The sequence below is a fragment of the Mesoplodon mirus genome (genome assembly GCF_964341445.2).
Source record: "Mesoplodon mirus genome assembly, chromosome: 6".
Classification (NCBI taxonomy): domain Eukaryota; kingdom Metazoa; phylum Chordata; class Mammalia; order Artiodactyla; family Ziphiidae; genus Mesoplodon; species Mesoplodon mirus.
Window position 1 is genome coordinate 34,662,211 of NC_138982.1, and position 25,152 is coordinate 34,687,362.

General features: G+C 51.1%; 2 protein-coding genes across 12 annotated transcripts in view; one reads left to right on the forward strand and one right to left on the reverse strand.

Annotated features, from left to right (window-relative positions):
• TNK2 (tyrosine kinase non receptor 2) overlaps nt 1–19,696 on the reverse strand; it is a gene marked incomplete at its 3' end in the record, with an annotated part of 40,500 nt that extends 20,804 nt beyond the window's left edge. For 2 of the 11 annotated variants that reach the window (XM_082625426.1, XM_082625428.1), the window contains exon 1: nt 1,283–1,698. In XM_082625426.1, coding sequence (XP_082481552.1) covers nt 1,283–1,360 — 78 coding nt within the window. In that variant the 5' untranslated portion in view covers nt 1,361–1,698. Of the gene's footprint in view, nt 1–1,282; nt 1,700–3,885; nt 3,979–5,172; nt 5,326–18,904 lie in introns of those variants that run through there. The other 9 variants (XM_082625422.1, XM_082625417.1, XM_082625419.1 and 6 more) reach the window with 6 other exon arrangements.
• LOC309805932 (uncharacterized protein) lies at nt 17,014–24,951 on the forward strand (the record flags this gene model as incomplete). The annotated part of the gene is made up of 6 exons (XM_082624310.1): nt 17,014–17,017; nt 19,023–19,209; nt 19,396–19,546; nt 19,717–20,448; nt 23,836–23,944; nt 24,864–24,951. The coding sequence occupies 5 exons, from the start codon at nt 17,014–17,016 to the stop codon at nt 23,917–23,919; spliced, it is 1,158 nt and encodes a 385-aa protein (XP_082480436.1). The 3' UTR covers nt 23,920–23,944; nt 24,864–24,951.
• Nucleotides 24,952–25,152: the final 201 nt, after the last annotated feature.

Below are 25,152 nucleotides of genomic sequence, written 5' to 3' on the forward strand. Positions count from 1 at the left end.
CTGAAGGTAGCCCACCCGACTATTTCAAAACTCTCCTCTCAGTCAGCACTTGTGTAGACGTTGCCGTGCTGGTTCTACCTGAGGTCTTAGCATCTGACAGCTTGGTAATGTCAGATTGTACTGACATATTAGAATACACGAAATGATACAACTGATTTCCTTTTGATTCTCCTTTATATTACAGGAGGCATTAAGTTGACTGACCACACACACACAGAGTAAACAGGTTGTATTTCTCTTAATTTTAGTTAAGAAAAATAAAAACTCTAACACTTCAACTACAGTTAACTACATGCTGCGCACAGTTCTGAGCACTTAGCTGTATTAACTCACTTATCCACAACAAAACCATCTGTTACAAACAAGGGGGTGTGGACTTAAGAGGGCAGGGCACCACTGCTTTCCAGAAGAAACCCCCAAAGGTGCCTTGTGAAAATCACCAACCTAGGCAGCGTCTCTCTGTGGCGTGACCAGGAGAGGCCAGCCAGCACTTCCGCCATCACTATTCCATCCCTGGAGCAAAATGATCCCACCCCCTACACGGCTCAGCCCAAGAAGAGGCTGGCCACCAGGGCAAGTGGTCTGAAGACCCCCACTGCTTCCTCCCCAGTCGCCGAATCCCAGGGCTCCAGGCCGCTCATTCCTACCCTCCTGGGGGTAGGAGGCAGCCACTCCTGAGAATAGCTCCAAGCCCTGCCCTGTGTGGTCCGGGCTGGGAGAGACCCAGAGGCCACTCCCCCGAAGAAGCTGCTTAGAAAGCACAGTCTGCCCTGTTCCTTTACCCCTGAAACACCAGCTAACAAATCTCCCTGCTCGGCTGGGCCCTCCTCTCCCTGCTCCCCAACCCCAGGAACAGGGCTGCTCTGCGTGGGGCGGGGCGGGGGGGGGTGCGAAGACTAAGAGAGAACACTGGGATCTGGGTGAGAAGAAAGCAGCCAGGGTCCCTGTCCGGTCTCCACCACCCCGCCCAGGGTGACCCTGGACATGTCCCCTCCCTCCCCTCCCTCCCTCTCTAGCCCGTGTCTTTGTCGGTGAAGCACAGAGCACTGCTGCGGCTGCCCCCAGCACAGCCCCGTCCACACACCTGTGTCTGACACGTGGCTCTCATGGCCGGCACACACACTTCCCACACACGCTCTCCTGACACATTCGCCACCAAGAATGCAGCCGCTGGAGCAGGGAGGCCCTGAACCCCTGTCAAGCCGCCCGGTCCTGCTCTCTGGTCCTCAGTGCAGGGCTGCCTCACAGTCCGTCCAGCTCCCGCCCGCAACCCCCCACTCACTGTGTAGAGTCTCCGCCGGAGTCTGGCCAGAAGAGGGAAGGAGAGCTCTAGGCCAGGGAACCGACGAGCTGCTGGCATCTCCACGGAGCTGGACCCCCTGACCAGGTCACCGGGGCTCTGGCCCGAGGAGGGGGGGTGGGGTGGGCAGTGGTCTCAGCTCTTGAATTTCAGGTTCTGCCCAGAAGGGAAGTTGGCCAGAGGTCTGCCCCAGAGGCCCCCCAAATCCCACACCAGGGGTGGGAAATGGAGCAGAATAGGGTGGTCCCCCTTTCTCTGCTCTACAGCTGTTTCCACAGCTGGCTACCCTGGCAGGAGAGAGTTAGTTCTTCTCTCAGTTGACTGCAGCCTGGGTCCTCGGTCCGGTCCTGTTTCTCTGTCTTCCCTCCAGCGCAGTGGTCACGGCTCCAGCCCTGCTCCCTTGCTCCCCCGCCAGCCCGCCTCCCTCCCCCCTCCCTCCGCAGCTGAGCAGCTCTGACACTGGCTGAAAAAGGACCTTTCTGAATCACTGCCAAGAGGGCGGCGGGAATGGGGGGACTCTTCCTCCCAGCCACCCGTGCTGCCCCCACCTCCTCCCCGCACACAAGGCCCCTGTCTCTGGCTTCCACCCCAGCCCCCAGAGTTGCAGACAACCCCTGGGATTTTAGGGTGGGGGCTAGGTCAATCAGGCAGCAATATACAAAGAGGCCCCCGTAGTGCTTGTCTGGGGCTGTGAGGGCTTAGTGCACAGCCTGAGTTGGGGGCTTGGACACCAGAGGTTTGTTCCTGGACCTTGCAGGCAGACCCTTCGGAGACCCTCCCCCATCTCCCAGTCCCAGCCTTGGCTGGGCGTCTCCTGGCTCAGGCCCTAATGTGGCCCTGTTACCCTGGTGCCCGACGGAAATAGGAGTCCGGCAGCCTGCCAGAGCGGGGCAGTCCAGCCAAGAGCCGGGGTGGGGGGAAGAATCTCCCAGTCCAGCTGGCCAAGATCCAAAGCCCCCTCAAAACACACAAATATGCCCCTAAACCCTGCGATGCCCCCAGCCAAAGCTAGAGGATTCTGGGCTATAGGATGTCTCCTGAATAGCACCTACACACACAGACATCAGCCCCAGCTAGAGGGAACTGCAGTCACCCCATGAAGCCCCCGTGGAACCCACACATTCCTAGAGCTGACAAGTGATCCCTCTGGCCCTCCTCAAGGGCGCCAGCTGCTCTTACACCCCCCTCGCTACAGCCCCCAGACACACCTGACAGCTGCAGGAAGTCCTCTCAGGCTCCCTCAGCACCCCCCTCCCAGCCATGCCCAGGGAGCCCCTGTTTCTTGCACACTGCTCTCTTGTCCCTATCCAGCTGGCCACCAGCTCTGGGAGTCCCAGCTGGCTGGTGGAGTAGGCAGCTGGGGTTGAGTTTTGGGGAGTCAGCATCCCAGGCTCTTTCCAGGGCCTCTCTCTCAGTGCTTGACCTCCCTGGCAGGGAGGTGCCTGCAGGGACAGCCGTTTCCAGATCTGACTCAGGGAAGGGGGAAATGGGACACCCCCAGCAATCAGTCCTCTTTCCCATCCCCCTGTCATGTCATCCACCACCACCCAAAGCTTGTGAGGCCAGCCAGGTGCAGCCTCCCTTCGGTGCCAGTGAATCACCAGTCTGAGAATGGAATCAGAGCTAATGGACAAGATGAGGTCGGGTCAAGGTCACACTGGAGCTGACCTTCCCGCAAACGCTGGCTCACAATGCCCAGAGCACAGAGAAGCCTATTGCTTATTTCCCACAAAGCACCATTCTGAAGGAGATCCAGGGACCTGACTTCAGGGGACAATTTAAGCAGGATTATTCCCTCTACCGCAAGTTGGGGGACTGCTGGATTGGAATGGCCAGACTGAAAATTATAGCCACCCCTGAAAGATGTGCCCCAAATCCACCAGAACCCCATGCCTGCCTGTTCCCTTGCACATCAGGTAAGAACAAGCCTCAGTAGCTTGCTCAGCAATTCAGCTGTGGGAGGCTGTGGAGAAAAGCAAAGCATGGTCAGGGGTCAGAGGTCAGGCCAGCTCCTGGACCTCTTTTCCCAGCCCCGGAAAACAGCCACCTTTCTGCACCGCCACCCCTACCCCGCTTCGTCCTGTCAGTGACTGCCCTCTACTGGTCAAGAGAGAAAGTGCTTGATCTCCAAGGGGAAGGGAAGCCGACCCATAAATACCATGATCATGTTTTCCAAAGCAAACAGGGACATTTGGCTTAATACACAGATTCATAAAGCCAGTAAGAGGGAATGTCCAGGGCACAGGGACTCAGTGTCCATAAAGGACTAAACCCACATCCTGGCAGTGCTTTCGGGGCTCCCCTGCAGCGATGACACAAGCCCCAAGGGCAGCTTAATTGGGTCCCAAGGACTCAGAGATACTGAAGCAGATGTCAGCAACAGGAATCACCACCACTGACTCGCCCCGCCCCACCCCGCACACAAACACATCACCCTTCTTTACCCAGCATCCCAGCCCCCAGGATCTGTCCTGGGGCCAGGATCACAGATACCTCTCACTCCTGAGAGGCTCCCCTGAGCTCACCAGCAGACGATGCGGTCTAGGGCCCGGCTACCTGGCTATTCCCCAGGTTTCCCCTATTACCTGCTGTCCCTCCTCGGCCCCAGTTAGGCGCAGATATGCAAATCTCTCACCCTTGGAACCCAAAGTCCGGGCTTTAGGGCCCGGGAGGGGAGCAGAGCCCTCCCGCAGTCCCCGCCCCTCCAGCGCACCGGCAGCGTCACTGCCCTGCGTCCTGAGGGGCCGGGCCTCGAGCATCCTCCAGGAGGGCAGGGGCCGCTAAAGCACCTCAGCCAAGGGAAGGCCCAGCCCTCGGGCCCGCACGCACCCCACAGCCCCATATCTGCCACCTGCAGCCAGAGCGAGGGAGCAGAGCCTGGTGGTGGTGGTCTCTCCCGCTGGGCCTGCGGCTGCCCCTCCCCCAATCCCGTGCACAGCCTCCGTTCCAAGGAGCCGCCTCTCCGCAGCGCAGGCTGCCCCCCAGAGAGCTAGGTGCGGGGCTGCACCTTCACTGACCACGGAGCCACAGCTCCCCTCGGCCCCTGGCCGCCTCCAGGACCCCAGAGATCCACAGCCACCGATCAGGTCCTGGGGACTCAAGGGCCCCCATACTCCATGACAAGGGGGGGTCCACCCAAGAAGCTCACAGAAGAGAAGCTCCCATCCTAACTCGACCTGAGACCCCTCCCTGTAGACCCCTCTCCTTCCACCAGCCCAGCTTCCACCTGGCTCCAAGCATGCGCCCACCTGCCAGGCTCCCTGGTGCGCTGCCGTTCCGCACTCCACTCAGGCCCGGGGAACCTGCCCAGCCCACTCCTCTCCGCAGTGGAAGCCACGCCCCCCGCATCCGCACTGGGAGGGAGACCTCAGCCCTCCGCAGCCCACGCCTCTCCTCACCGGCCAGGACTTCTCCCCGCCTGCACCTCCACCCGCCCCGCCCCCAAGACTGCGCGGGGCCCCGGGAGCTCGGGGCTGGGCAGAGCACAGTGGCTGACCCCTCTGGGCTCAGAAGAGTGCGAGTACCCACACTCCCTCCCGCAGGAGCTGCTCCAACACGTGTCCACGCAGGGCTGTCACCCAGTGCCAGGATGAGGACACTGCTAGTGGAGGAAGTCCCACTGCAGAGGCCCCAAGGTGCCACACGCACACCCTCTCATTCCAATGGCATCTGATGCATCCACTGACTCCTCAGTACCAGGTATTTAGGGCTGAGCTCAGGGCACCCTCACACCTTGGGGGTTTGGGCAGAGGAGGAGGGAAATGCTGAGACACCTCCACTCCCCACTGCCCCCCACCACCCACACACACTCCACCTCAAGACTGAGGAAGGAGACCCCGGGTGGGCACTAGGTGAGTTCCCATAAGGCTCACTCTCTTCAAAAGCTCCTTCTCCAGCTGAAGCGCGTTGGCACAGGGGATGACCCTGCCAGGCAGGGTGTTTACTCTAGACAGGAGCTCCTCTGCATCTTACTGCAGCTACGGCAGAAACTGGTTTTGGGAGCAGCTGCAGGAACACTCAGGAGGCTGTTGAGAAAGAGAGGCTGAAGATACCAGGCCCACAGATCCCTTCCTCTCCTGGTTGGATAAAGAGTCTGATCTAAACCATTCCCCCTTCCTGCTTTCTCCCTACCTCCTCCCGCCACAAGGCCCCTGCCCCCGAATGCCATCCTATTACAAGATACCCACAAGATCCAAACTGCCTCTAGGATTTGGGGAATCCACCCCACATGTATACCCTCTGGTCTACAACTTGCCCCCTTATCTCTAAAGGGAGCTGGTAGTGGCCCAGGAACCAGCCTGCCTCTGCTGTCCACTCCCCTCCCCCAGGCTCTCCAACAGCATCAGTCAAGTTACAAATCCACACTGAGGAGCAGACGTGACATGTAATTTCCGGCCAAGAAGATTTTTCCAAAACAAGCTACCGTATTCTCAGGAATATATGCCAGGCCAGCTCTCTCCTATCTCTGCCCTCCCTCTTCTCTGGAGGGAAAACAACATATTGGGGAGGAGAAGGAGGGGGGCTTATGGCTCCTCTCCCAACCAGAGGATTATCTTGCCTACACATGCCAGCCCCACCAAGCCCAGTCAACCTCAACTCACCCCTCTGTGTGCAGCGCCCAAGCTTCTGGACCAAGGCCAGGCTGGTTCCCCTTGGGACTTCATCCCAGAGGGAACTGTACCAGGTAACCCCACACCTTCAGGTCATCCCAGGTCTGAAATCACACTGGTCTGGGGAGGAGGCTGGCCACGGGCCAAGGGAGAGAAGGGGGTGATTCAGACACATACCATGGCTGTCCACACCCTCTCCATCTCCAGGCCACAGTGGCCCACTCCCTTCCAGGGAGCTTGGCAGCTGAGGCCCTCAGGACAGTCAAGGCTGAGGCATATGTACCAGCAGTGATGAGCCCACAGGTCCTGAGGGCTCTTCACCCTTCTCCTTAACTGTGGATATTTCCTAAGTCTTTGGAACTTGCCCTTCCTTCGCTTCCCTCCCTGGGGGTCACCTCCTCTCCTCCCAGGGCTCCAATTAGCACCATGTGCTGTCTGTCTCCATTCCTGAGCTCTAGAAGCTCTACACCCATGCTTCTAGACATTTACAGCCAGCTCCACCAGGAGGATGCAAAGGTACCATGAATTCTACGTGTCCAAATTGAGCTCATCAACCCCCACCTTAAACCTAGCTTATGTCTGCTCTTATATCCTGACTGAAAACATCGCAAGCCAACACCAGCCACCTAGGCTAGACACCTCACCCCTGGCTCCCCAACCGTAACTCCCTTCTCTCCCCACTGGGCAGCCCACAGAATCGTGTTGTTTCTGCCTCATTACTCCTCCCATCAATACCTTTGGGACAAGAATCAGACAGACCTGGGCTGAAATCTTGGCTGTATCACTCTCTAGTCAGAAGACTTCTGGGCAAATGCCTTAACCTCTAAGCCTCAATTTCCTTATCTGCAAATGGGAATAAACAGTACGTCCTTCATAAAGTGCAAACTCAATGAGATCATGAATGGCACACTTAGCCCAGCATCTGGCACATAGTTCCCTATTGTTATACCGTCATCTGAACACAGATCCGAAGTTCCTCTCCTGCTTACATCCTTCTGTAATTCCTCACTGAGCCAAATACAAGGCCCTTCAGGATCCATCCCTTGCCTATTTGTCCACCTCCACCTCTTATCATTTCCTTCAAACGTCTCCATATTCCAACCAAGTCAAATACTTGCCCTTCCCTAGACACACCATCTTCTTTAATTTTAATGTCTTTGAGCTATTCTTTGTGATACTCTTTTCTCTTCATGATGAACTCCTACACATCCCTCAAGACCCAAATAAAACGTCATCTCCTTCGTAAATTCCCATTTCCTATCCCCAAACGGTTCTTTTTGCCATTGCTTCCCAGGTTTTCTTGTTAAAGTATGTTTGAAAACAAGAGTGGTATAAACACATAATACTACACGTGGAAAATAGCCAAAAGAATGAAAAAAATTGTATTATCCATCATGCTCTGATCCTTAAAGGGTACTATTTCTGTAGCACTCTGTATTAATATATAATTCTATTGAGGGAGCCCTGTGTACGCACCTCTTGTGGTTTGTACATTGTAACCATCTGTTTATATCTGTCACCTTGAAAGAAGAATCTGGCAAGGCACCTGGTCAAGAGAGTTTGCTGAAAGGGACTTCAAGCCTTTGTGACAGACACTGGGGAAAGGAGGCCTGTCTCTTTTCCAGTGAGCTGGTACCACCCTATGTCCCTCCAGTGAATACCAGGAATAAGCCTGGTTGCCCTTGTCGGCCCTGGCTTTGCTTCCCCCCATTATTTCGAATCCAGAAAAGCAAGCACCTTCAAGGGAAGAAGCGCAGCCAATCTCATTACAGCTACTCCTGTCCCAGAACCACTAAGCTACTTTGCTCCCACAAAGCTATTTCAGCCCCGGGGACAACACAGCAGTTCCTCAAGGCAGAGGGAGAGCTTTGACTGAAGGCTGCCTTCTCATCAGACTGCGGAGGGAGAGCTGGGGATACCACAGGGTGATCGACGGGCAGGAGGTCTGGTTTGTCAGGCATCCCAGCCTCGCAGAGAGAGAGGAGGGAGACAGGGGCGTCAGAGGGTGGGAAGGCAGGGCACAGAAGCAGGGGCAGACACACCAGATACAGGGACCCCCCTATGCCTCATCTCCTTTGACTCCAACAGAGAACGGGGTGTAACTTTCAGAGAGGAAAGAAAAGAAACTGACTAAACACCACAACACAGACCCTCACTGAACCCAGTACCTCCCCACATCTACCAACTTGGTCTTGAAAGTATTTTTTAGCTGTTTCACGCTCCACCAGCGAAAGACCGGTGTGCCAACCCTGACACCCAGAGACAGGACACTGAGAGCCCTAACACATTCCTGGAGCATCCCTCCCCCGCACATAAACACCACTCGAGTGTGACAGTGGGTAAATTCCTGCTGTTGCCTGGGTCTCTTGCACACACGCACCACACACGCCTGAGTGACAGGGCTGGGATGCAGGGTACTGCAGAGAGCTGCCTCTCACCATCCTCTGGCCCAAGTGTCCTCCCGGCACCAAGGCCCGGCAGCCGAGGCTCCTGGGAAGAGAGGAAGGATGTAGTCTGGCTCCCAGCAGCCAGCCACTCCCAGGGCTCTTCCAGGGCTGGGCAGAGGCCGCCCAGCTGGTCACCCTGCCTACCAGCTCAGGCCTCACCCTACTCCCCCCACCCCCTCAGCAAGAGCCTAGAGCTGAAGGGGCCTATTGTTGGGCCCTGGAGGTGGGGTGGGCCCAGAGCTGTGAATTGGAGAGCATTTACTCTGTGAGAGGGACTGCTCATTCCCTTGGGACAGCACCCACACCAGAACCCCAGGAGCTAGGAACATCAGGCACAGGGTGGGCTGCTGGGCCAGGGAGAGAAAGGGTCCGAACCTGGAAGCGAGAGAGATGTCAGGGACTGCAAGATATTTAATATACCTTAAATTCCACCCATTTTAGAGATAAAGAAACTGAGACCCTGAAAGGGAAGGGACATGCCTGGTCTGAGGCACCTAAGAAGCTGTCATAGGGAATGGATCCCTAGGAGCTGGGGAGCAGTTCAGAGCAATGGTGATTCCTCTTTGGCCATGGAGGGGCAGCCCTGCCAAGGTCAGGGACTAATAAAGGTCAGGGGCCTGAGCGGAGAACCTCAGGAGGAGATACAACATCCAGGGCACAGGCAGAGACAGGAAGAACCTAGAGTTCTCACATCCAGCAGAAGCCCTTGGCTCCCAGGACCTACAGCTGCTGAAGGAGGGCCCAGGCCAAACCTCTCACCCCACCCACCTCTTTAGTCACTCACCACATACTGACTGTGTGCTCACCCTGTGCTAGGTTTGGGGGACTATGAAGGAGGAGAAGTCACGATTCAGGTCCTCAAAAAGACACTGTGTGCAAGTTCTTTACTAAAAGTTTTATCTTTCATTGACTGATTAACCCCCCCCCACTACCCTACATTATCCACATTTTACAGATGAGGAAACTGAGGCTCTGGAGAGGTGACCAGGGTCACCTGTTACTGGAGAGTAACAGGTGAACCAGAATTCAGTCCATATACAACTGGACACAAAACTGCTCGGTTCAAGGATCTGGGCTGATGGAGGGCAGAGCTGGAGTCTTATTTGTTAAATATATACTAGATACTGAATGAATTCATGGATTCTGCGAGGAAGTTTAAAGAGGGAATAGAGGCTCCAGGAAAAGTTAGATTGCGCAGATGCACATAATTTCACTCCTTCCCAAAACCCCACCAAAGCCAAAATTATCAGAAGAGAAATTCTCTGGGCTTCCCTGGTGGCGCAGTGGTTGAGAGTCCGCCTGCCGATGCAGCGGACGCGGGTTCATGCCACGGAGCGGCTGGGCCCGTGAGCCATGGCTGCTGAGCCTGCGCGTCCGGAGCCTGTGCTCCGCAACGGGAGAGGTCACAACAGTGAGAGGCCCGCGTACCGCAAGAAAAAAAAAAAAGAGAGAAATTTTCTGAATGGCCAAAGTCCCTAAGGACAGGAAGAACAGTAGAAGAGAAAACCACAACATAGCTTTGGAAGCTGGAAAGCAGATGGCCAGTGACTATGGAGAGCAGACCTGAGAAAATCCCCAATCCCAAGGTGAAAAGGACCTGATTGACCCCACAGAATCCTCAAAAGGCCTGGGAACTAGAAGCCCCAGAAACCTCTAGAAGAAGAACAGGTGCTAAAAATACAGAGGATGAGTCGAAAGCTGTTTAAGAAGCAGTAAGACCCCCCTGGACTCCCTCTCCAGTACAAAGCCACTGGGTTGCTGCCCCGGTACCACCCGGCAAAATCGGGATTTCCCTTCAGGGGTAAAGTGCAGGCCTCTGCACTGGCGCAGCAGGCTTGGCTGAGAGCGGGGTGCCAGGGACCTAACAAGGAAAGCACACATAGATGTGGAGATCTCAGTCCCCTTCTCGACTCCTTCCAGGAACATGGAGCCAGGCCTCCACCTCCTGGCAGAAGACAGGAGTGTCCTTTCTGGGGACTCTGATCAGGCCAAGAAAGATATAAAGGAACCAACATTGGGAGTTCTCCACAAACCCAGCAGCCAGGTCACCATACAAAGAAGCTCGGTCAACAAGGCCACCCAGTGCTTGTTGTAGTCAAGAGTAGATGACAAAAAAATATTGGACACCCAAGGAAAGCCTCTAACATGGAAGAAAGAGCAAAACACACAGAAAAAACCAACTGAGAAGAAATGCAGACTATGCAGGAGAAGAAAATTTCTGACAGAAAAAGCTCATTAATATCCTCAGAAAGACAAGATGTTGTATCTACAAAAGAAGAAGAGAATATTATTATTTTTTAATAGGGGGAATAAGAAATTACAAATATGACAGGAAACATAAAAAATTCAACAGACCCATCCTCACCCCAACCAACAAAGTCCGGCCCACAGCAGGTGCTCCTAAATATTTGCTGAATGGATAAATGAGGCAGTATTTCATGAACTTTAATGGACATACAGATCACCTGGGGGAATCTTGTTAAAATGCAGATTCGGATTCCATCGATATGGGGTAGGGCCTAAGTTTTACATTTCTAACAAGCTCCCAGTGATAATGTTCTGGTCCTTAGACCACACTCTGAGAAGCAAGGGTCTCTGCTAAACCCTGGAGCAGTGGTTCTTTGCAGTGGCTGTGCATTAAAATCACCTGGGAGGTAGGAAAGTGTCGGTGTGTGGTCCCCGCCCACTGAGATTCTAATCAACTTGGTCTAGGTGAGACTCAGGCATCATATCTTGAAATCTCTGCAGATGAATCCATACTGGGGTCGAGAACCGCTGCTCTGGAGAAAGCCTGTAACTGCGCCAATCATTGGTCCTGGCCAGAACAGTCCTGTTTTCAAATATTCTTTCCCATTGTTGACACTAACCACTCTTTCAGAAGACCCTTCTCATCGTGGCCATGAGCATCAGTTTATGGGACTATTTACTATACAGATGGTAATTCTTAATGCTAAGTCCCATTAATGTCAGTGGATGGAGAAATCATTCTACTGAATTTCCAAAAATTCATTCTGGGAATTTTTTCCTTATTAGATTCACACACTTACCTTAATTTTTCTAATTAAAAAAAATCTGAACCGTAAAACTTTAGCAAGTCCTTTAAAAAAAATAAAGGATTTTTTAAAGTGAAATGTGGAGATCTCCCTAGCCAAAAATCCTAATCCATTATTCCAATGTTTCTGTTAAAACTTAAGTTGAATTTAGTAGTTTTGTGTCTACCCCATCCATGCCATGGGATAAAATAATATCAACAGACATTTACTGCTGTTAAAATTACTAAAATCACAATAGAAGGGTTGGAGGATAAAGTATCTTCCACAATGGAGAGCAAAAGCCCACACCAAGCTACATAATTAAAGAATACTGGAGATAAAGAAAAGATGCTATAAACTCCTGGGCAACGGTATAACACAAGTTCCACAAAAAGGATTGGGAATGATTTTAGACATTAATGTTAACTCTGGAACTTAAGAGCAATGTCCTTAAGATTCCAAAGGAAAGCAATTTCCAGCCTAGATCTCTATATTCAGCTAATTAAGTGACTGAGTATCAGACTGGCAAGGTCTCAGAATAATCTACCACTCTTTCACCCTCCTCTCTTAGGAAGCTTCTAAAAGATGTACTCTACCGAACTAGAGAATAAACCAACAAAGGGGAAGATAGGAAACAGGAGAGAAAGGCACAGAAAGGCAGTGAAGGAAATGTCCAAGATGCTTAAAGGGAGATCCCAGGAGGACAGCTAAGCATCAGTGATAGAGAGCAATTAGTCCATGCCGCTTTAGGGCACAAGGCTCTGAAAGAGACTTCTTCAGAGAGGTGAATTTGATAGAATACCTAATGGAATTGACACCCTGAGAAATTTATACAGCTACTGGAGAGTTTAATTAATTGAAAAGTACATAGAAAACTAAGCACACAAAAAAAGCAACTCCAGGAAGAACAAAAAGGTGCCCAGGAAAGGAAAAGTCACAGTTTACTACACCATAAGAATGTAAACAATGAACAGTAGATTGAAGAAAAAATGAGATATGCCCAGAGTGGATGGGCTCGAAGATGGGATGAGTAGCAGGGTGGGAATGAGGAAATTAAAGTAAAATCCTCATCTTTGGCCAAGATGGAATAACACGGATCAGACTTACCCTCCTGACTGAAACAACAGAAAAATGGACAAAATATACAAAATGGTTTTGAAGACACCAGACATCAAGATGCAAAGGTCAGTGATACCTAGGAGATAGGAAACAAAGGAGGTCAGCCCTATGGTTGGGTTTCCAGGCTACAGAAAAGGGAAGGGAACCAGTTGGACCCCAAAGGACTCTCTGAGTTGAAGAGATGGAGCTGAGACTCTGGGGAAACTCAAGTGGCCAGAATTCACAGAACAGAGCATCAGAGAAGAGAGAGCACCACAGAAGTCTGTAAAAGATCCCCCTTGAGTAGTAAGCTGAGTACTGATCATCACATGAATGTATGGAAACTACCCAAGGCTGGGAAGAAGAATCACCCAAAAGGATTAGCTATAACAGTGCCTGGTGCTCACAGGGCTGGGAAAATTGCTTGTTCCCACTAGCCAGACTGGAAAAGCTAGGCACTGGGTAGAATACACAGGTGGGTCTTGCCTCAGCAGTGAGGAATTATTAGCCCCAGACTGAGCATGGCTCTGGTCTCACCTAACAAATCTTAAAAATGAAATCCAAAAGGGTCAAACTATTTCCCAGTCATTTAACTGCATTTCAGAACAAAGCTCAAGAATATTTATAGGAATACAAAAATACCCAGCAACCAACAAAGTAAAATGGATTGTCTGGCATCCAATAAAAAATTACCAGAGGGATTCTGGTGCAGTGGTTGAGAACCCGCCTGCCAATGCAGGGGGCACGGGTTAGAGCCCTGGTCCAGGAAGATCCCACATGGTGCGAGCAACTAAGCCCGTGCGCCACAATTACTGAGCCTGCGCTCTAGAGCCCACGTGCCACAACTACTGAAGACCACGTACCTAGAGCCCGTGCTCTGCAATGAGAAGCCACTGCAATGAGAAGCCTGTGCACCGCAACGAAGAGTAGCCCCCACTCGCTACAACTAGAGAGAAGGCCACACACAACAATGAAGACCCAACACAGCCAAAAAAAAAATTACCAGAAAAAAAATAAGGAAGAAACTATGATCCATAATGAGGAGAAAAAGCAATCAATCAAAACCAACCCAGAACTGACACAGATGTTAGAATTAGTAGACAAAGACACTAAAACAATTATAACTATGTTTTTAAAAGACTATCATTGAACTTTTAGAATAAAGACTACACTATATGAAATGAAAAAATAAAGTGAATGGAATTTAAGTCAGATTAGACAGTGCAGAAGAAAAAGTGGGTTAAAATGAAGACACAGTAATAGCACCATTACTATAGTAATACTAGACGACCCAAAATGAAACACAAAGGAAAAAAGATTTTTTTTTTTTTTTTGCGGTATGTGGGCCTCTCACTGTTGCGGCCTCTCCCGTTGCGGAGCACAGGCTCTGGACGCGCAGGCTCAGCGGCCATGGCTCACAGGCCCAGCCGCTCCGCAGCATGTGGGATCTTCCTGGACCGGGGCATGAACCCATGTCCCCTGCATCGGCAGGCGGACTCTCAACCACTGCACCACCAGGGAAGCCCCAGATTCTTTTTTAAATGAACAAAGCATCAGTGTGCAGTGGGACAATTTCAAGTGGCCTAATATATGTGTAATGAGAGTTCCCAAGAAGAGTTGGGAACAGAAAAAAAAAACATGTGAAGAAACAATGACTGAAATTTTCCCAAATCTGATGAAAACTAAGAGTCCACAGATTCAAGAAACTCAATGACTTCAAACACAAGACACATGAAGAAAACTACACCATCGCACATCATAATCAAATTGCTCAAAACCAGTGATAACATCTCAAAAAGTAGCTGGGGAAGGCAAGGGAGACATGCTACATACAGGGAACAAAGATGACAACAGATTTCTTGCAGAAACAATGGAAATGAGAGGACAGTGGCACAACATCATTAAAACTAATGATTTAGAATTCTATTCCAATGGAAATACCTTTTTAAAATAAAGGCTAAATAAACTTTCTAAATATACAAAAGCTGAAAGAATTCAACACCAGCAGACCTGCACTATAATAAATGTTAAAGGAAGTCCTTCAGACAGAAGAAAAATAATACATATAGAAATATGGATCTATGCAAAGAAATGAATAGCACTGGAAATGGCAACTACATGGGTAAATAGTTAACAAAATTTTTTTACTATATTTAAATTACTTTAAAAGATAAATTGACTGTTTAAACAAAAATTATACCAATGTAGTGTGGGGTTTATAACATGTATAATTTTAATAATATTGCATAAAGGGAAAAATGAAAATATTTTAAGGTTCTTACATCACTTGAAGGCAGACTATGATAAATTAAAGATGTATATTATGAATCCTGTAGACATTACAAGAAAAATATCCTCATAAACACATGATAAATTAAGGATGTATATTATGAATCCTGTAAACATTACAAGAAAAATATCCTCATAAACATAGATGCAAAAATTCTTAACAAATGGAATCCAGCAATATACATAAAGAATAATAACCGTGACCCATTGGAGCTTATCTCAGGAATGCGAGGTTGATTTAGCATTTGAAGACGAAATCATTGTAATTCATTCACATTAACTAAAAAAGAAAATCCTATCATCATTTTGATAAACATAGAAAAAACATTTGACAAAATCCAACATCCATTTCTATTAAAAATCTGTGTAAAATAGGAACAGAAGGGAGCTTCTTCAACCTGATAAAGATCATATATGAAAAACTTACAGCTAAATCATGCATAGTGGTGAAATACTGAATGTTTTCCCCTGAAGATCAGGAACAAGATACCTAATCTTCTATTCAACATTATATCAGAGGATTAGCCAGTGCAATCAGGCAAGAAAAAGAAATAATAGACATAAAGACCAGAAAGGAAGAAGTAAAACTGTCTATATTAGCAGATGACATGACAGTCTATGTATAAAATCCAATGGAAGCCACAAAAAAGCTACTAGAACAACCTGTTTAGCAAGGTGGGAGGGTATAATATACAAAAGTCAACTTTATTTATATATACTAACAACAAACAATTGGAAATTTAAATTTAAAAAACAACACCATCTTATAGCAACATTATTGGCAATAGCAAAAAGGTAGTAGCAACCATTGATAGATGAATAAACAAAGTCTGGTATATTCATACAGTGGATTACTATTCAGCCTTAAAAAAAAAAAAAGAAGGGAATTCTGACACATGCTAGAACAAGGATGAACCTAGAATATGTTACGGTAAGTGAAAAAAGCCAGTCACAAAAGGACAAATACTGTATGATTCTACTCCCATGAGGTATTTGGAGTAGTCAAATTCGTAGAGACAGAAAGTAGAATGTGATTGCCAGAGATGGGAGGAGACGGGGGAATACAGAGATTGTTTAATAGGTAAAGAGTTTCAGTTTTGCAAGATAAGAAAAAGTTCTGGAGATGGATGATAGTGATGGTTGTGCAACAACGTGGAAGTACCTAACTCTACTGAACTATACACTTAAAAATGGTTAAAATGACGGGCTTCCCTGGTGGCGCAGTGGTTGAGAGTCCTCCTGCCGATGCAGGGGACACGGGTTCGTGCCCCAGTCCGGGAGGATCCCACATGCCGCGGAGCGGCTAGGCCTGTGAGCCACAGCAGCTGAGCCTGCGTGTCCGGAGCCTGTGCTCCGCAATGGGAGAGGCCGCAACAGTGAGAGGCCCGGGTACCGCAGGAGAATTAAAGTGCAAGCCAGAGCCTGGAAGAAAATACTTGCAAATCACATATCCCATAAAAGGCTTGAATCCAGAATATAAAAGAACTCCCAAAACTTAGTACAAAAAAAAACCCCACGCAATTAAAAAATGGGTAAACAATTTGAACAGACACATCTCCAAAGATATACAGATGGCAAATAAGATGAAAAGATGCTCAACATTCGTCATTAGAGAAATGTAAATTAAAACCAAAATGAGATAACCATTACAGACCTATTAATATGTCTAAATTTAAAGAGACTGGTCACACCACGTGCTGACAAAGTAGTGAATAAACTAGAACTTTCATACACAGCTGGTGGGTACATAAAATGGTACAACCACTTTGGAAAAGTCTGACGGTTTGTTAAAAATTAAATGTACACCTACCATATGATCCAACTATTCCAGTCCTAAGGATTTACCCAAGAAAAAAAAAAGCATATGTCCGTACAAAGACTTACACATATGTTCATAGCAGTTTTACTTGTAATAACCAAAAACTGAAAACAACCCATCAGGAGGTAAATGGATAAACAGACTGTGGTATACTACACAGCAACAAAAAGGAATAAGCAATTGATACTCACAAAAACGTGGATGAATCTCAAAATAATTATGCTGAGTGAAAAAAGCCAGGCCAAAAAAAAAAAGAGCACATACTGTATGATTCCATTTACATAAATTTTAGGTAATGCGAACTAATGTATAGTGACCGAAAGCAGACTACTGTTACCTGGGGAAGGGGGATGGCAAAGGAGGGGTGGGATGGAGGGATTACAAAGGGGCACAAAAAACTTTTGGGGGTTTGGGAATAATGGGTATGTTCATTATCTTGATTGTGGTGGTGGTTTCACAGGTATACACACATGTTAAAACTTATTAAATTATGTTTTAAATATGTGCCATTTACCATATGTCATTATACCTCAATAAAGCTATTATTAAAAACAAACACTTCATCTTCCAGGATAAAGCACAGGGCAGGGGGATAATTGTGCGCTCAGGGGCTAGAGGAAAAGGCCTGGGAGCGCTGACCACTCCTGCCTAATGTCCACTGGCCATGGCTCCTGGGAAGGTGGATGCTAGGCTGGCAAAGAAGGGTCTGAGCCCTCTGCACTCAGGACACTGTAGGGAAAACCAGGGCCCGCCTCACAGACGAGGAACTGAAGCCCAGAAATGTTATCCTAGTTACACACTAGTTACCCAGCTAGTAAACCCAGATCTGCCAAAGTCCTCTTTCTCTTCATCTACCACAAATTCAAGAATCAACCTGAAACAGGGTGAAGGTGTATGCTTATGTGCACGTGTTTAGAACAGTTCTCTCCACTGAAGCCAGAGCGCAAGAACCAGTCTGGCCGTCCCAGAAGAGCCAGACACCTTGGACACAGCGGCTGAACTTCCGGTGCATGACTGTTTGGGGTGGCAGGATGACAGGCAGGCATGGGACGAAGTTGACAGTCAAGTCTGGGTCTGCATGGGGAGCAGGCTAACTGGCTCCTCCAGCAGAGTCCCAGCAGCTGCCTGCTTAGGACGCGACCACCACTCCCCCTGCCCCAACAGAAAAGGACTATCTTCACCCAGTCCGGCTGGAACAGGGGTCTGGGAGCCATCTGACTCGGAGCCACTCCTTGGGGTGGGGCAGAGATGGGTCTTGGCTAAGGCCCCGAGACAGGCAGCAACTCTGTACCCACCCCGACCCGAGGACTAGAGAAGCAAGAACCCAGACAGCGCCAGGTAAGAGGTGAACATCCCTAGGCAGATGAGGCCCACAAGTGGCCAACCAAGCCCCTGTGGGGCAGGAATGAAAAGGCCTGGCACCCAGGCCATGAGGAAGTCAACAGGAAGCCAAATTTAGCCCCCACCTCTGCAAACCCCACCTCTAAACTGGGCTGAGAGCTGGCCCTGGCTGGTACAGAACCCATGATGCCACAGCTGCCCATGTGTCCACCTCCATGGGGTGGGGCTGAGGTCTGGGCCACCGAGGATGCCCAGAGTCCAGCAGTGCAGATACCCTCTCCTATCCCACTCTTTCAGGTTGGGGTCCTGAGAGCCCACACGGAGACAGAAGTCCTCACCAGCTCTCCACCCTTCTGCCCACTATTTATCCTTGGCTCTGGGCCCTCAGTATTAATCAAATGTGACAAGAAGGTGTGGCAGGAGCAGGCCAGGCTCGTGCCCAAGTTACCGGCTGCCACACTCACATCTCAGCCCACGTGGCCAAGAGGGTTACAAGATAAGGTCCTGTTAAAGCAGTGCTGCCCCTTCCCTTTTCTGGAACGTGTTTTGAGGACGTGAGGCAGCCTGTGCTGATTGCACCAACCCAGCTATGGCATGGAGGCACCCCTATCTCCACCGGTAAACGGGTGGAGGGGGGATGGAGGGGTGGAGAGGTGACTACTTCCTCTGCAACCTTAGCCTGGGACTACCCCTCTCTCCCTTCTGCCCAGGCCTGGCAGCCACCCACCCAGACAGTCTCACCGCCAGTCTAGACTCTGAGGAAATATCCCATCACTCCAGTTGGCGTATACAGTACTGGGGGGAGGGGTCCTGTCTCGCTGTTGAACACTGCACTACTTCATTCCTCTCCAGGTTTAAACACAGGGGAATGAAAAAAGGCAGTTTGGAGACCACGCTCTCCTGAGATAACTGCAGCCCTCCTTCCAAACACACCAATTCCAGCTGAGAACAGAATTGGGCTTCCTTACCTGCTGCCTTCCACTGGCTCTCTGCAGACAAAGCTTCTATGATGTCCCGGCTGAGGTGAAGGAAAAGGACCCAGCAGGACACTGCCCGCTATTGGGCAGTGATTTCCAACGCTCCCAGGTTCACGGCGCTCTTCTGACCCCCACTCCCCAAACCCCTACATCCTGCGCTCACCACGGCCCTGGCCCGGCCGGATGCTGGTGCTGAGCAGCCGGCCTGTGAGTTACCACCTCCTCCTCCGCCTGCGCCTCCGGATCCTGTGTCCCTCCAGGGGCCTGTCTCCCTCCTGGGACCCTTTCCCGTCCAGGTATGTTTCCTGGACAGCCCGCACAACCTGCCCTTCCTGCACCCCGGGTAGCCAATTTGCTTCCTGCACCCCAAGGCGCCCCTCTCCCTCAGGCCCCTGGGGCCCCACTAGTCGGGCCCTCCCCACCAGTTCGAGTCTCTTGCGGCGTGCCGGGGCCGCTCCCAGGACCTCTGCCTCCCCTCTGAGGTGCCCGCAGCTCTCCCAGTACTGCTCCCCCCGCTCCTCGGAACTTTCGAGCTCGTCTCTGCTCTCCCAGAGGCCGTCCCCGAGCTCGGACAGCTGCTCGGGCTGCTGTAGCAGCCTGCGTGGGCTCCCCTCCCCCTGCTCCTGCACCCCGGTGCGAGCCTCCCCCCGCTCCTGCACTGCGGGGCTGCCTCCCCCTTTCTCCTGGTGCTGCTTGCGGGGGCCCAGCCCCTCCTCCTGCACCACAGGCCAGCCCGCGGAGCCCGTCCACGGCGGCGGGCGTCTCCAGTCCGCGCAGTCCCCAGGCCCCCACACCACCCCCAGGCTGGGCTCGCGGCCCCGGCCGCCCCGCTCCTGCACCCCCGGGCCCACCCCGCCCTCCTCCTGCACGGCCGGACCCACGCCCCCCTGCTCCTCCACGCCGAGCTTCAGCCCGCGGAGCTGCTGCGGGCCCCAGCTGAGAACCCCGATCCGCTGCGGCTGCTGCTCCTGCAGCGCTGGGCAGAGCCCGCCGCGCTCCTCCTGCGCTCCCGGCCTAGGGCCCCCAGCCGGCACTGCCCAACGCACTCTCCTGCCCCCCAGAGGCCGCGCGGTCCCGCCCCTCCAGATGGTGCTGCCCTCGCCGCCCGCTTACACCGCCCCCCACCCGGCTCCTTCCGCCCCGTCCCCCGGGGGAGGGGGCTGCGGGGTCGCGTCCCCTCCCGCTCCGCCCCCACGTCCCGGTCCCGGCTCCCAGCCCTCGCTCCTGGACGTCGACGTCCGCCCGCCGGGCGCCGCGCCCTGCGCCGGCCCCCGCAGGTGCTGCGGCCCCGTGCCCCGGCCAGAGAACCAAGAGCGCCCGCCCTCCCGCCGGGTGTTCCTGGAGCCAGCCTGCGCCTGCGCTGCCCGAGGTGGGGCGGAGCCTGGCCGGATTGGCCCGCCCCCTTAAGGGGCCATGTCCCACTTACTTCTCCTCCTTCTTCCTTCAGAACCCTTACTGCTTCCCCTTCTTCATCCAACCAGAAGCCCTGCTTGCGCCTTCCTGTGGAGCCAGAGGGAGAAGAGGTGAAGCAGAAGGTAGGGAGTCCACACTGAGACGGTGTAGTCAACAGGGCCCAATGGAGGAGCGCTGAAATAGGAGTCTCGAATTCTAAGTAGCAGTTCAGCTGCTCCTGACTTATGAGTGTAAAAAAACCACTTTCCTCTGGCCTCAGTTGCTTCGTTTCTAAAATGAAGAGGAGGTTGGACCGGAAAGTTTCCAAGGTCCCAATCCAGTGAGTGTTTGACTGCAGAGAGGGACTCTAGTCCTAATCTTTCAGCAACAGCCCAGAGACCTATGAACCTGGGCTGCCTCCACCGTTTCCCTGGGGCCAAGGGAGAGCTGGGCTCAGGCCTGTGACACTTCCTGCTGGGAATACAGGCAGAAAGAGTCCCAGGCAAAGGGGGTCTTCCTCCCTCTTGCACTGCTCCCTCTTGGGTCCGTACCCCAAAAGGAGGAGAAAATTCAGAGCTCCTTTTCCCAGTGATAGTGCAACCTGCAGACCCAGATCCTAGCACAGCTGGAGGCGGCCTTGGGCTGCCAAGCTTAGAACCCAAAAGCTAGGGCAAGTTGACCGTTTCTGACTGTACCTCATCTATAAGATGCGTTTAATAATAAAACAACTCCAGACAGAATTGTCCCAAGGATCAGACATCAGAGAATTGTGTAAGGGTGCCTCCTTCTGCACTCCTATTTTCCAGCATTGGGCCCAAGGGCTCTGGCCTGAGGACAGCAGGGCAATGAGAAGGGGGCGGGTTCTAGACAGCTATGGTGGGGTTGGACTGGGTGGATTTGGGTCATGGCGTCTTTCCCTGTGAGGTGAGCAGGGCAACTTTCTACTAAATCATTCGATAACAGTGTGTGTAAGGGGGTTGCCCTTCACCATGCAGCCAGGGCCACTGAGCAGGAAGTTGAATGCACCCCACCTGGGCCGAGACAGGGTCTAGGGCAGGTAGTACTCCACAGGTGGTAGAACTGAGGCTCTACACGATTAAGTAACAGCTGGTAGTAGTGAAGCCAGAATTCAAATCCACTTTTCTGACTCCCAAGTCTGCTCTGAACCAATAAGGCACAACAAAGCAACACCATACCCAGGAGCTTTGGGAAGCATCAGGTTTTAAAGTAGTAGATGGGCCCCTGGGCTGGACAGCTGGTGATTGTCAAGTGGAGCAAAACTGAAGTTTTGTCCTCAGCCAGACAAGAATGACACCCGTTTCCCTTCCTCCATTAATATGGACGGAATGAACTAGCAGTGGGGAATTTGTTGCAACAAAAATAGAAATGAAGTTTTTCCTCTCCTGAGAACAAGGAAAGTAAAGTAAACAGTGAACAGGCTAGAGAAGAAACAAACGGGATGGAAAGAGTTAATCACTCCTAGCTTTATTTTAACTGTTGCTAATCTGTACTGTCTGTAACTAGATATGTCCTTCACAAAGCTAACCCATTACTCCCTGACACTATGTGAATTACATCCTGCATGGTAATACCCCCTAACTCTATGTAAATTACATCATGCACCTACTACCCTGCACTCCCTTGTAACAAGTCACCCCTTATAGCCTTTTGCATTTCAGAAAGAAAGATAAACCAGAGACAAACAGGCTCAACTACCGGGCTGCTGGACCCAGTTAGCCAGCTGCCTGACACCAGCTGTGACTGTTTTGAAATAATGCGAGAAGAATGCAAGACCTTCACAATTTTGATCCTTATCATATACCCTGGACTGTGAGCCCCACCTATAAGATCTTGTCTGATCCCCCGGGAAGGGGGGGGGCACAGTTCTTGAGGTGCTAGCCTGCTGTGTTTTCCCCTTTGCCAGGCAAAGATTAAAGCCATTTTTCTTGTTCCTCCAAAACTCTGTATTTCTGTTTGGCATTGGTGCACAGAGAGCCAAGATTTTTGGCATCAGTCTGACCAGATTTGGGGGATCAATAGATGCAAACAACTGATTTGGAGCAAGTTTCTCTGCTGGTAAATCAAGCTCTAAATCAAACAAGGCAAAGGGTCAAAGCACCTACATGCTGGATTGTTCTGCTGGGTGATTCTCTTAGGGGAGCCCAGCTCCCCATTCTCCCATCTCCCTTCCAGTTGCTCTCAAGAGCCAGACCCACGCCTCCGACATCCCTAGTGCAGGGTTATCTGGAGCTTTAGGCTCACAGAAAAGAGGTCTCCTGCTCCCTTCCCCCATCCTGCCATCTCAACTCCTGGACTGTCCCCACCACCACATTGAGCACTGGAGCTGTGATGGAAGTTGTCTTGGAGCATGTCTCCTTCTCTTCATTGTGTTTGACTCTGGTACTGGTAGCTGGGGAGACTGCTCTCTCCCAAGGGGACTGACAGCACAATGGAGGAAATGAGACACAGGCTAGAAACACAAGGCTTAGGAGATTCAGGAGGCTGGGGGGATAAACCCAATCCTCCAATGTGCCTATGCCAGTCTCTTCCCAGATCTGAAACTTGAAAAGAGCTGCCCACAGCAGAGTGATTCTGCAGGGAGAAGGGCTTGTCAGGTCTAGTTCTAAGCAGAGGCAGCCCAAGCTGCTTGAGGGAGGCATGTAGCAGTGCCTTGAAGAATCTCCACTGTGAGATGGTTGCATGTGTGGGGTAAGCAGGAGGTCAAGGAAGGCAGTGGCGGGTGGTGAAGGCAGCCTGGCTCATACCTGTAAGCAGGTGCTCGGCCAAGAGTGTTGATGCTGCGGAGTGATTGGGCTGAAGGTTTTTTGGGTTCTGTTTTGTTTTTAAAAATAGAGCAATGTTTTTTAAACTACTCTTGCAAACTATTAGCTGGAGGTGAACTGAATTTAGTGAGTTTTAACTGGCTTTTTTTTTTTGGCTGCGTTGGGTCTTTGTTGCTGAGTGCGGGCTTTCTCTAGTTGCAGTGAACGGGCTTCTCATTGCGGTGGCTTCTCTTGTTGCGGAGCATGGGCTCTAGGCACGTGGGCTTCAGTAGTTGTGGCACTTGGGCTCAGTAGTTGTGGCTTGTGGGATCTAGAGCACAGGCTCAGTAGTTATGGCACATGGGCTTAGTTGCTCCGTGGCATGTGGGATCTTCCCAGACTGGGCTCGAACCCATGTCCCCTGCATTAGCAGGCGGATTCTTTATCACTGCGCCACCAGGGAAGTCCCTTAACTGGCTTTTTTTTTTTTTTTTTTTTTTTTTGCGGTACGCGGGCCTCTCGCTGCTGTGGCCCCTCCCGCTGCGGAGCACAGGCTCCTGACGCGCAGGCTCAGCGGCCATGGCTCACAGGCCCAGCCGCTCCGCGGCACGTGGGATCTTCCCGGACCGGGGCACGAACCCGTGTCCCCTGCATCGGCAGGCGGACTGTCAACCGCTGCACCACCAGGGAAACCCTGGCTTTTTTTTTAATGAAAGAGGACAGTAATAGAAAATATCAGAATATAATTTTCTGAACTTTTCATTGAAGTATAACGTGCATCCAGAGAAGTGCAAAGACTTGGGCATTTTGCAAAGTGAATATAACCAGCACCAGGATCAAGAAGCACCATAATCAGGATCTGGAAGTCCCCCCAAATGTAAGTTGTAAAAGAAACTATAATCTTCAAGCATGTCCTTCATATTTATGATTTACTTTTAACTTTCTGACAACCCTCCCTGGCCTCCGCCCACCAACATAAACTCCACAATGACAGGAAGTTTTGTCTGGGGATAAGACTGGCACAGGCACCTAGAACAATGCCGAGTATACAGTAGGTGCCAGCAATATCTATTGAATGGATGAGAGTGCATCACAGATAGTGTAACCAAGCAGGACCCTATGGGGCCTTCCCAGGACAGACCCTAATCCCCACCATGTCCTCTGCCTCTCTCTCTTTTTTTTTTTTTTGCGATTCGCGGGCCTCTCACTGTTGTGGCCTCTCCCGTTGCAGAGCACAGGCTCTGGATGCGCAGACCCCGCAGCCATGGCTCACGGGCCCAGCTGCTCCGCGGCATGTGGGATCTTCCCAGACCGGGGCACGAACCCGTGTCCCCTGCATCGGCAGGTGGACTCTCAAGCACTGCGCCACCAAGGAAGCCCTGCCTCTCTCTTGTCTGTAGAAAAACTTTAGCCTCCTAGGCCTTCCCCAACTTCCAAAGAATAAATTTAATCAGAGAAGTAAGAAAATGCAGAAAGAAAGGAAAACAGCCAAGCAAGACAGAATAATAATAGTTTAGTCATTAAACAAAGTCAAGGACTGTTAGTTCCTCCTCAAGGGCTATAGATAATATACTGGACCATATCCTTTGAGCTGTTTGACAGCTACTAAAACCCCCACGAGGTGGAAGAAGTTAACTGCATGCTGCCCACAAGCACGTAGACCCCAGACCAGTTGGAATCAGGAGGTTGATGATGTTGATTCCCAGTTACTCACCAACAACCAATCAGAAGAATGTCCGTGAGCTGATCATACACCCTTTTCTCTCACCCTGTCTTTAAAAACCTTTCCCTGAAAGCCATCAGGGAGTTGGGAGCACTAGCAGCCTGGACTCCTTGCTTGGTGCCCTGCAATAAATGCTGCACTTTCCTTCACCACAATCCGGTGTCAGCAGATTGGCTTTACTGTGCCCAAGTGAATGGACTGAAGTTTGGTTTGGTAACAATAGTAAAGGTATGGTTTCATTATATATACACAGGTGTGCTCTACATCTTGATATAAAATGTGTTTCTTTCTGCAGATCAGAGGCAAAGACTTCTGAAGGCCAGTGCTCCAACTTGAGAAAGCTGTGGAGGCTGTGGTTCAGG